The 11,946-nt window shown below is 43.7% G+C and overlaps 1 protein-coding gene across 2 annotated transcripts; it reads left to right on the forward strand.

Annotated features, from left to right (window-relative positions):
• Nucleotides 1-680: 680 nt before the first annotated feature.
• slc6a7 (solute carrier family 6 member 7) lies at nucleotides 681-11,503 on the forward strand. 2 transcript variants are annotated; one of them, XM_030436954.1, is made up of 14 exons: nucleotides 681-1,036; nucleotides 2,852-3,083; nucleotides 3,581-3,712; nucleotides 5,158-5,368; nucleotides 6,409-6,547; nucleotides 6,682-6,816; nucleotides 6,903-7,006; nucleotides 7,098-7,222; nucleotides 7,358-7,470; nucleotides 7,563-7,700; nucleotides 7,815-7,914; nucleotides 8,117-8,235; nucleotides 9,434-9,607; nucleotides 9,762-11,503. In XM_030436954.1, exons 1-14 carry the CDS (start codon nucleotides 959-961, stop codon nucleotides 9,930-9,932), a joined length of 1,971 nt encoding a protein of 656 aa, XP_030292814.1. In that variant the 5' UTR covers nucleotides 681-958; the 3' UTR covers nucleotides 9,933-11,503. The 2 variants fall into 2 exon arrangements, with proteins under 2 accessions (XP_030292814.1, XP_030292815.1); XM_030436955.1 differs by having other exon boundaries at nucleotides 682-1,024.
• The last annotated feature ends 443 nt before the right edge of the window (nucleotides 11,504-11,946 follow it).

Below are 11,946 nucleotides of genomic sequence, written 5' to 3' on the forward strand. Positions count from 1 at the left end.
TCTGCACACTTTGGGTCAACGGATCATTGGACTCAATATTTACGAGTCTGATTATAAGATAAGATAAGATGTTCCTTTATTGATCCCCCATGGGAGAAATTCACAGGTAACACAGCAGTGCAGAGGGAAATGAGTAGCAGCACAAGAGAAAGTCCCAAACAATAAAAATAATTTGGCCTACAATAATAAGGAGATATTGTAAATGAATAGAATAACAATTTAAATAAAAAAATATAATAAAAATATACTATATAAAGTAACTGTTCTTGTGTGTACATCTGATATATCTGATTCAGGTTTTTATTATGTTGCTATCTTATTGCTGATTAAATACATTTATTTAAGAATGTGCTGTTGCATGCATCCTGCAAAGTAACTAACGTAATCAGATAAATGTAGTGGAGTAAAAATACAATATTTGCCTCCAAGAAAAAGGAGTGGCGTCGCAGAAAACACTTGAGTAAAAGTACTTAGTTACATTGCTGCCGTGACGAGGCAGAGCTCTTGGAGTTCCTTTCAACATAAAAGAAAAAAAAAAAGCCAAATCTGGCCACAAGGTGTTTGACGAAGTTAATCCTACGCGTGATCAAATGACCCATCCCAGGTGTAACCTCCTGTAGTTACCCAACCCTAAACACTAAACAAAGCCCAGGTGAAGAGGAGGAGGAGGTGGAGGAGGTGCTTTCTCCTCCTCCGTGTCTGAGCTGCACTTGCGCCCTGCCTCCTGCCATCTCACCTCGCCGCCCACCGGCCGAGTTTCCTTATCGTCATCGCAGATGTCTCCTCGGTAAACGCCGGCTGTACTTTTTTTTTTCTTCAACCGCAACCCTAAAAAACACGACACCACCGAGGTGAACCTTCAACCGGACTGTACCGAGTAAAATGTGGATTAACGAGCGACGGACACAGCAGTGAAGCAGCAGCAGCAGCAGCACCTGCGCCGCGCCGCGCCGGGGAAATGCACGACGAAAGCGGCAAAGCGGCACCCGGGAGCCCCGCTGAACCCAGAGCGAGCACAGGGCAGGTAGGAGCCGAGGTTTGTTGTTCACAACAAAACACACAGTCAGTGCCGGTTTAAAACTCTGAAACCAACGTGGGACACTTTTTATGATAGATTTACTTTCAGCTTCCGGGGGCTGCCGGAGGTGGAGGCAGCAGAGATAGAATGTCTTGAGATGAAAGTCGTCCAACCTGTCCGTCCACATTACTGTCTCCTCTCCGCAGCCCTCAGCTGCCTCCACCACTCTCTGCACACAGCACAGGGCGAGATAAAACCAGTGTCCTCACCAACACATGGGACCTTTCTCAGGGCTCAGCGCCACATACACAAAACTGCATTCAGCCGCTGTCATGATGTCACATTCAGTTGTTTCTGTAACAGTATCAAGGCTTTAAAGATGATTAGAGGTGAAGCCAGGGTCAGGTAGTGAATGGACACATTACTGCAGGGGCCCCTCCTGTATACACAATTTGATATTTGGAAAACAAACACAATTACTTAAATGCCACATGATGATGATTATTATCATACTCATTACTTTAGTTGAATAGATATTTGAGCTTTTATATTTTGTTTTCCATTCATTTGAAATGAAAAAATGTTTTTTTCACATGTATGTGAAACTTTAAACATGCTTACATCCTGCCCAGGGTGTAGCTTCACGCCATGATGACGTTTTCTACCATATTCAGGACTAATTTTGAACTTTGATCTGCTAAATGCCCTAAATGTAAATGTAAATGAAGTCCAGTAGTCTTATTTTCAGCAATAGAGCATTTAGAAGTGAAGTGAGTTGATTTATCGATTCATCAAAAAAGTAATCTTCAACAAATAACTGACTCATTGCTGCAGCTAACATTAATTCCAGCAACTCAATTGTGGAGATCTGCTGGTTATTTTAATGATAGTCTTAGTTATACAGTATATGTATGATTGTTAAGCTGCGAGTGATGCTGCAGAGATCTTTCTCATCTCACCACAGCTCTTTTCTGGTTAGATAAATGGAAAAGACAATAACAGGGGGATTTTACTGCCGACAGCTGATATTGACAATGATCATTAATGGGTAGAGATGTAAGGTTTCCTTGTATTATTCATTTTACAAATGCTGCAAGTGCACTACATTAAAAGTAAACTCGCAGCGCAGCCTTTGATACGATTCATTCATTCGTACCGGTCCTCTTGGTTCAAGGGTTGCTGTGTTATTGAGGGTTGACAGTTATACTGTGTGCGTCGGCTCATCTGAGGTATTAGGTTCTGCAGTAATAGTTTTTTGTCTGCCACAGCAGTTGCAACCACACTTGTTTCCCTGAGTGCTGCAGCCGGTCTGACATATTCCTCTGTTGTGCCTCAACTTCCTGTATCAGACACTGATGTCTCAAAGTGCCACAGAACATATATTCTCTTCATGCATGTTAAACCTAGAGATGCAAGAAATCTGAAAGAGTTTATAGTTGACATAAGACCGGGGCGTCATTTTAACCAAACCAGGCTTATTGTGTTTATGACATTAGAATGACTGATCAATTATCTATCTCTAAACGCATAACAATGACATCAGCAGTATCTAAAGCAGAAGCCCTGCTGTTATCTGAATCAGACTTCCTCTCTGCTACCTGACATGAGAAAATAGTTCCTCTCATGTTTAGAGATGGATGACCTGCAGGAAGGAAGAGGAAGTCTGCTTGGTGGTTTGAACACATCGTGACTTGGTGACCGTAAGCTTCATCAAAGATTTAGTCAGAGAATCAACTTTATCTAACAAAAAGCAAAGAGCTCGCCTCTCTGACTCTCTGACTCTCATTTCACTGTCTCAAAAATGTGATTTTGTGTTTTTTTTTTTCTTTCTAGAATTCGGTACACTTGAACGGCCACAGTGTCGCTCAAAATGGCCACACCGCGACGGCTACACCTGCACCCCAGCTTGAATCTCGACCCCCGAGTCCTGCGCCCACTCCGACCCAGATCATCCCGAGGGAGCAGTGGGGAGGGAAGTACGAGTTCCTGCTCTCCTGCATCGGGTACTGCGTGGGACTGGGGAACGTGTGGCGATTCCCCTACCTTTGTTATCGCAACGGAGGAGGTGAGCGGTCTGCCGGCATGTCCGTTCCCCTCTGAAATCTCCAGCGCTTAAAATGCCTCGGCGTGTGTGTCTCTAGTGATTTGTCACACCCGTTTGGGCAAGAGGCACTCCTCGCCCTGCCCATGGGTGCGCGCCTTCTTCCTAATCATGCCGGCTTATTTGCACACACAGTCCAGAGCTATCCTCGGCATGCCTTTGGCACTGGGAGTCGAAAACAAAGCATCCACTAATCCCATAAGCAGAGACAGTTTTCCTTGATTACACAGCACACATACCGTCTTTGCCTTTCTAACCCAGCCTCACGTGCTATGCATCCGATATCAAACATGTTGGCGCTTGACTCACTGTGTGTAAAGCGGAGTAACGTTTGTCCGTAAAGCTGCCACCTGCACAGACGTTAGCCTGCTTCTACAGGCCGTTCCACCCACACAAAACAAGTCCTTTCACTGGTTTTTGTCCCCTCACACCACCCTTCACCAACTGTTTGATCTCCGCAGGTGTGTTCCTCATCCCTTACTTCATCATGCTGTTCTTCACGGGGGTTCCGCTCTTCCTCATGGAGCTGAGTTTAGGCCAGTACGGAGCGGCCGGCCCCATCACCGTGTGGAAATGTTGCCCCCTGCTCAAAGGTAATGCCCCCCTGTGTCATGCTCTTTTTAGGCCGGTAATTACACACACAAGAATTCAGAGACACACAGCTAATAATTATGTCAGTATGGCGCTTTAACGTGGCTTGATGCTGAATGTTAATTAGCTATATGGTGTGAGATGATATCACGGTTATGTAGTAGTTCTTCAGCAATCCGGAGCATCCAGTTTGAGCCACACGTCATGATTTGAGGATCAGCAGGATCCGCGAGGTTGACACCAAAAATGTCACCAGTCACTCCACTTCAGAGTACAGGACAACAACTGGCTGACTCACACCGGTGTGCCACATCACCACTGTACGTCATGCATACACTGTACGCCGCTACAAGTCAACGCTAAGCATTCCTGAGAGCTCTGCGCGTCGGTTTCTAAATATAAACTCTGATGGGGAAACCTGCGGGCACTTTCTTACAGCCAAAAATGGAGCCAGAAAAGCAGGTTTTGTCGTAAATGCTCGGCCACTTTAAAATTGGAATCGTCAGAAGCGAGTTCTCAGCGAGGGCAAGAGAGTTTCGAGTGTTATAAGATGAAATGAACAGCTTCTAGTCGTTAAGGACACGTGTGAGTTCTGAGTTTCAGAGTCATTAGGGCCACTTGTGGGTCATTGACTCCACCGGCCTTCGTGTGGGATTTTTAAGGGTAGGTGAGCCCAGGTGTGAATGGTTGTTGAGCTGTCTGGGGAGGGAGCTCAGTAAGAAACGTGGCAGGCCACCTCCTCTGTTCAAAGACGGCCGTTCCAGTTTGACAGAGTTGAATTCTTTTAGTCCTCTTTCAAACCGTTTGATGTTTACACTTTTGTCCTCAAATGATTGTTTTGTCTCCTTTAGATGTAAGTGGACAGCAGTCTTGACCTGAGGAGTTGGTCCCTCCTGTGCTGTGCCATTCGTTAAAAGAAAGGTTGTTTAATCTCCCCAATGTACAAATCTGCGCATTCCCGGCTGCACTGAACAGCATAAACAGAGTAATACAGTTTATGTTGTATTGAATTATATCACTGCGCAGAACGACGTGCACGCCTACTCATGGACAAGACGCTCAATGTTTGTGACAGCCCAGGATGTAAATATTAATGGCGTCTAAAAGGTCTGTGGACTGTCTTGAGTAACTTGGTCATGATTTCGGGAAAGAGACTTTGCTGTTGAGTGTTTCAGATGTATTTTTTTTTTTGGCCTTTGAAGCATCACAAGCCCGGTGCCATCTAGCTCCAGTATATTGGAGAGAGGACATCTCTACAGTGCATGTCTCCAAAACTCAGCAACTCCCACTAACACAGCCTAGGTGGTGAACTGTCCCTTTAAGTGTCTTGAATGCTAGGCTTCCTAGCTATCTGCATATTAAAATGTACCAGCTGATATCTCGCACAGCATCCGTACACAATAATAACATTGTACCTGAAGTCTTAAGGTTGCGTCTCCTCCCACAGGTATTGGCATCGGGATGCTGTGTGTGTCCACGCTGGTGTGTCTCTACTACAACGTCATCATAGCGTGGACGTTTTACTACCTGGGCAGCTCCTTCCAGAGCCCTCTGCCCTGGTCCTGCGATGCCATTGCCAATGCAGGTCTCTGTGGTAACGGCACAACCGGCAACAGCTCCACCGGCAAACTCCTCAGCCCCACAGAGATTTTCTGGAAGTAAGTAAAATCAGTCATAAACTGTAAAATATCCCCTGTACGTCTCCAATGCAACTTTTTTATACTCCTGTTTTGTCCATGTCGGTAATAAGTGTTATGAAATATCACACATGTGACCACTCCTTCAACAAAGACAAATATTATGAACAATGACTGGCCACCTCAAGCTGGTTAAATTATTACCTTTTCAGTAAACGTGGCCGAGGACTTCCTGAAATATCACACCTGCATCATTATGATGTTCAGGCGTTATAAATACAATGCTTTAAGATAACTTCCCCCAATTCTCCTCCGTTCTCTGGATACATTTTGCATGAAAGTTTGAAACGGCGTCATGGACGTGATGAAAAGGTTGTTTTGGTTAGGCGCGAGGCCGCGATGACAGCACACCGTCTGCTTTCTTTGGGGTAATGGTAACGGTTTGTTGACACACAGCAAACAAACTGAAGGACTCAAGCAAGACACAACATCTCGCTTAGATGTGTTTGTTGACCCTATCACAAAAGCATACTCTCAGACAAAGGTGTGGCGGGCGTTCAGAGGCATCGATGGAGCACATTTCTGCATCGAACGCTGCCCACTCGCCCTGTGGAAACTTCCCCTCCTCACTTCCCTCTGCTGACTGACGTATTTACTGTTATTTTATCCTTTATGTTTCAGTCGAGCTATTTGTGGAGGCATTATGGCATCGAACCAACCACATGCTTCAGAGCTCTGTGTTCATAAGGCTTTATGACCCTTTTATGCAAAAATGGATTGAGCAGTCCCAAGCATTTATGACGCTCGATGTTGTAAAATATTGTGATCATATATGTAATGTGCTTTGACTGCTTATACGTTTCATGTTACATTATACTGTGTATTTTACATTATGATGGCTTACAGCAGCTCTTATGATGCATAACGTACTGTCTGTGTTACAGCACATTATGCCAGTAGATTGTCGATATGGGCTTCGTACAAAATGTTATTGATTGTTGTTGTACTTTAGAGCTGCTCTGTTGGACTAAAAATACGTCTTTGGCTCGTGTGTCTTGTAGTGAGCGTGTGCTGGGTGTAGTGCACAGCGAGGGCCTTCACAACCCGGGCCCTGTCCGATGGCCCCTGGCCCTGTGCCTCCTGGCTGCCTGGATCGTCATCTTCCTTTGCATGCTCAAGGGCATCCGCAGCTCTGGCAAGGTGAACCAACACAATGTTGTTATTGTCGGCTCTCGCAGAACAGACACACACACACACACACACACACACACACACACACATACAAACCTGCCCGTTCCTGCCAAACATAACGTTTGTGTGTTCTGTGATTTCAGGTGGTTTATGTAACAGCTACCTTCCCGTACTTTGTGCTCGTTGTCCTGGTCATCAGAGGAGCCACACTGGAGGGCTCGCTGCAGGGCATCGCCTTCTACCTCACACCAGACTGGGGCCGATTAGCTAACGCACAGGTACTTCTGATGGCGCACTTTACAAGCTGAGGAGTGTGTGAGGATATTTTCCTCGTTTTAAGCATATTTATGTCTGTTTTTTTCAGGTGTGGAACGACGCAGCCTCTCAGATCTTCTACTCCTTAGGTATTGGCGTCGGAGGGCTTCTCTCCATGGCCTCTTACAATAAGTTCGACAACAACGTCATCAGGTGAGTTTTTCCGCTCCGCTGTAACGTTGGCCCTGTCGTGTTGCAGCCGCGATGGGTTCAGTTTTTTTGATCACGGTTCTTTGGATTTCAGGGACACTTTGATCATCACCACAGGAAACTGCTCCACCAGCTTCTTCGCAGGATTTGCCATATTCTCAATCCTGGGCCACATGGCGTGGAAGAAGGGAGTGCCTGTCGCAGAGGTGGCGGATACAGGTAGTTTTACTGAGCTCAGTCTGTGTGGTAATCCTGTGGATCTTCTTCAATTAAGAATATTTGCTTCTGAAAACAAATTATGTTCCATTTACTTATGTGCCTTCCTGGTCTTGATGTATTCCTTTATTCCTTCAGGTCCTGGGTTGGCCTTCGTCGCTTACCCAGAGGCCCTCGCTCTGCTGCCAGGCTCAATGTTCTGGTCCATTATGTTCTTCCTCATGCTCTTTATGCTGGGGATTGATACGCTGGTAAGGTCACACACATCACACAAAGATATGAGCCGAAATAAAGATGCTCATGTCTGCCTTTTATTAATACCCTTTACCCTGCTGCCTCACAGTTTGGCAACATGGAGGGCATCACTACGGCTGTGCTGGATGAGTTTCCGCACCTCAGACTGAACCCGCTGCACAAGGCCATGTTCCTGGGTGCTCTGTGTTTCTGCTTCTACCTGATGGGTCTCCTGTTAGTGACTGACGTGAGTGTGGTTTTTTTTTTTTTTTTTAGCGAGCGAGCGAGGGGCACGGCTGACAGATTGCATCTCGTCTGCGCTCACATGATCTCATTCCCTGTGCCGTCTGTGTCCTTATAGGGTGGGATTTACTGGTTCACTCTCATTGACTCCTTCAGCACTAGTTTCGGCCTCATCATCATCACCCTCTTCATGTGCATTGGCATCTCCTTCTTCTATGGTAGCCCATCTCACACCCTTCACCCTCACATGAAACCTCTTAGCATCACATCATTCCTTGACCCGCCATGTGGTGAAGTCTATATCAAATCCAGTGTCTATTCTACGAATACGAAGATGTCGAACAGTTTTTTTGCTATGCCCTGTTGTCCCGATGATCTTGCTTGTTCCTTATATGCTTTTTTAATGAACTGCTCTTTTAGGAGTCAACCAGTTTTGTCAGGACATTCTTGACATGATCTCCCACTGCCCTCCCTGGTGCGGCAAAGTGCTGCTTTACTTCAAAGCATGCTGGGTGTTCTGCACTCCATTTCTTCTGCTGGTGAGTAAACAAATGAGTATAAATGTCAATATTCTAGTAGATACGGGTACAATGTGACATTAGCACTGGTGATCCCTAGCTTTGCTTTTCAGAATATGTGTTATATATTTATTATTGTGTCTGTCATCTTTTCTCAAAATAAAAATGCAATGATGTTGATTAAAGGAATTAAAGAGAATGTATGTTTCGGCTATATCGCTAGGGCCGGTTGTTCCAGTTCATTAGAGTCAAATGCATTGTTTTCATGACAGTGGAGTACAGTATGTGGATTTTTAAGTGGTCTAACATTTTGGTTCATGACCTTGTTCCTCCATTTAGTTCTTAGCAGTTCTCACATTTATTTGATTTCGCAAGAGTTTGTTGTTGTTTCTCAAATCCTCTTCAAATGACGGAGGCTAGAGAGTAGAGATGCACCGAAACCTGCATTTGGATTTTCACTGATGCTGACGACAATACCAGAGCTCTTGTTCTTGATTATTATTCCTAATATTATTGTTATTATTAATATTAGTAGTGGTGATGGTATTACTTGTAAGGCAAACCAAACAGCACTTCTTATTATAATAGCAAAAACTACACAAAGATGCATTAAATTACAATGTATGAGACAAACATTTGATCTGTTGGTACATGGATCAGGGACGTCAGTTTATTACCTGATAAGTCAATTAGAGAGTCACTTAAAATAAAGTATGAACAGTTGTAGTCAAGATTCATGTCTGTGTCCATGTAATGACCTTCATATTTGTGCTGAGTTAAAGCTCATATTAAAGCCTTACAGTATCATTTGTATGTATCAGTTACAAATCCCTGTTGCGTCATTTTCTCTATTATTTCTGCCTCTGACCATAAGCAGAATCATCATTTACAGAAAGGCTGCTTGTCTAATGTCACCTTTTGTCGTCGTGAATAGTTGCACTTTCAGTCTGAGGGTAATTTGACGAGGGCAGAGACACTGTGCTGTTCCAGTGAGGTAAAAATATCACATTAAATGACCGAAGAGTTCCTGAACTGAGGGTGAACAAAGATGATAGCTCAATTACCATTGGAAGTGACATCCGTGTTCGAAACAAAGCCAGCTGTGCTGAAAACTTCAACCACCACAGTTGTGAATAATTGAAAAGTGGAAACTGACATTCAATCTGACTTCCCCCCCTGTAGCCTCTTCTCACTCTGCATTTCCCCCTTGCGGCTGTAGTTCATCCTGACCTACATCTTCATTGAGATGTACAACACATCGCTCCACTACGGCTCCTATGTGTATCCACGGTGGGGCAAGGCGCTGGGCGTGTGCATAGGTGCGACCTGCTGTTTACAGATCCTCATCTGGGCCATTGTGGCCATCAGCAAGGAAACTGGAACACTGAAAGAGGTCAGTATCACCAGCACTGTGAGGTCAGGTTACACCTCCTTCCACACCACCTGCGCAGCTCGAACAGGCTGTCACTGCTGCATCTGTTTAAAGATATAACATTGTGAGGGTTGATGACGGTCTCCTCCTTTTTTTTCTTTTTTTTTTTTTGCAGCGTTTCCAGAAATCAATTCGACCTCTAAACTCCTGGAGGGTAAACAACGCGAACATTGCTGCCGGAGCACAGGAGCACATGGAGGCCGAGAGAGTAGAGGCTCCGTTCACTGTCACGCTCACAGACATGGACTTTACAGCCATGGCGTGGGAGCAGGGAAGCCAGGCGTGACGGCCCGGAGAGAGCGGTGATGGACAAACTGAGCAGTTGAGAGGAAGAGAACTTTATTTTATCTGTGCACCAGCTAGGTTCTGGTGGCTGGACTGTGTGTCCTGCAGGGCAGCGTGGATTAATTGCTTTATTTATACTTTTATGTATGTTTAAATTGTATATTTTTTAACCTTTGGATTTTGTTTTTACGTTGTATAGAATATAAGGTTCATAGATGGCACATTAGGACTCCACTGGGACATTGGCAGTGTATCTGCTGATCTTATTTATTGTCATAGTAGCAGAGTGAATTCATTTTCACTGGCAGCGGTCAACAGCGGCTGAGCTACCAGATCTGTCGTGTACAAGGAACAAAAACATACAGTTATGCTTGGCTGATACTTCAACAGCCACTGATGGACCTGGAGATGTGAACTCAAGTCATCAGCCTGCTGGACTGAATAGTGCTGACGACTCAGCCGCTCAGAGGAATACTTTTAATCTATTCTACTTTTTAAGAGGTTTAATTGCTCAACTTATCGCTAGAATAAATAAATACATTGAAAAAATAACTTGCCAAATGAACTATTACGTACTTTTCCTGTGTCGGTATGATGGCAGACACACAAGGTCACTCCGAGTGAAAACTTTATTGCTCAGTTTGTCACATTTACAACACAAGTCTGTAATAGTATTGAATATCTGTAGATTGTATCGTAACCATCCTGTAGACAAAAAGTAATAGGAGTCAGTGGGTGTCTACACATATGTAGGTTTTAGGTTTGAATGTTTACTAAGACGTTGCTATTTAATAGCAGAAAGCCCTCCTTAAGTCATTGTGATAAAATGTATTATCTGAAAAAGTGCTCATCAGTTGAATGTATTTGTTGTCATGGTGTCAATCTTGCAAACATTTTTCACAACTCCCTTGGGTCCAAATGAGACCAATTAGAGAGCTGAAGAGAGACGACATCAAAGTCAGTTGTTAAATTGTTATTTCTCTGCAATATGGCCACACTACATCATTTAAAAATGTTATTCGACAATCAGAACTATGTATGTTTTACTAGTCTTGATATTAAATCGGAGACATTGAGGAAAGAATGATATGAAGAATTACAAAAAGACAGCTCACGTTTACCTCTCTGAAGTGACTGATTGAAATAGACCGTAAGATGACCAGATAAATAACATGTGTGAATCATACTAGTTGCACTTCCTTCACAGAGGAATGAATGTCTAAAGATTGAATGGGTGGCTACTGATGAAAATCCTCCACTGTTGTGTCCTGTTGCAAATAAGAAGGTGATGATGGATAAAAGAAACCTGTCGGATCTTAAAGCCCACATTTACCCTTTCAGTCACATGAAACTTTTAATTTTGTGTGTGTTTTATAAGAAGGGTTACCGTGTTTCTCTTTCAAAGCATCCGTCAGGCAAGATCACTAACTTTAAAGTAGATTTAGATTTAGACGTCTCGATTAAGACATATTTATTATCCTGAGTTTTAGGATGATTTTTGCCTCAGTACACCTTGTTGCCATTCATTTGTATATTGCTGTGCATACTGATTAAATATCATCATTGTCTTTATCTTTATATAATCATTCCCTTAGTTACAGTGTATTAGTTTTCTGTCATAAATGTGTGGTGAAGACTGTGAGATGAGTTTTCAAAGATTAGTTTGGAAAAACAATTATCAGATGTTGATGGCGACAGTCAGTGGTGTTGCTGGGGATAATTTTAGTGAGGTTAGAAACACATTCAGGACATTACATTTTAGATGGAGCCATCCAAGAAGCCTTTTTCTTACAGTAGTTTGAAAAAACAGTGTGTGCTCTGTACCACAAGAGGGCAATGGTTGCATTAAGAATTGTGTGCAGCCCAGATAGGCACATTAAATCCATGGTCCTTAACTAAAAACGTGACATTTCCTTTCACAATAAGAAGAACCTTTTGCAGTGACATCACTGAATCGATTGTAAGCTACAGTGGTGGGAAAAGGGTGTTATTGAGTGAAAAAGGGAAGAATAAGT

Source organism: Sparus aurata, chromosome 13 (assembly GCF_900880675.1).
Source record: "Sparus aurata chromosome 13, fSpaAur1.1, whole genome shotgun sequence".
NCBI lineage: Eukaryota > Metazoa > Chordata > Actinopteri > Spariformes > Sparidae > Sparus > Sparus aurata.

Coding starts and splice junctions, on each gene's coding strand:
- slc6a7 (XM_030436954.1), top strand. CDS start 959: ATGCACGACGAAAGCGGCAAAGCGGCACCCGGGAGCCCCGCTGAACCC. Junction 1,037..2,851: donor CAGGGCAGGTAGGAGCCGAG/GTTTGTTGTTCA, acceptor TTTTCTTTCTAG/AATTCGGTACACTTGAACGG. Junction 6,548..6,681: donor GCATCCGCAGCTCTGGCAAG/GTGAACCAACAC, acceptor CTGTGATTTCAG/GTGGTTTATGTAACAGCTAC.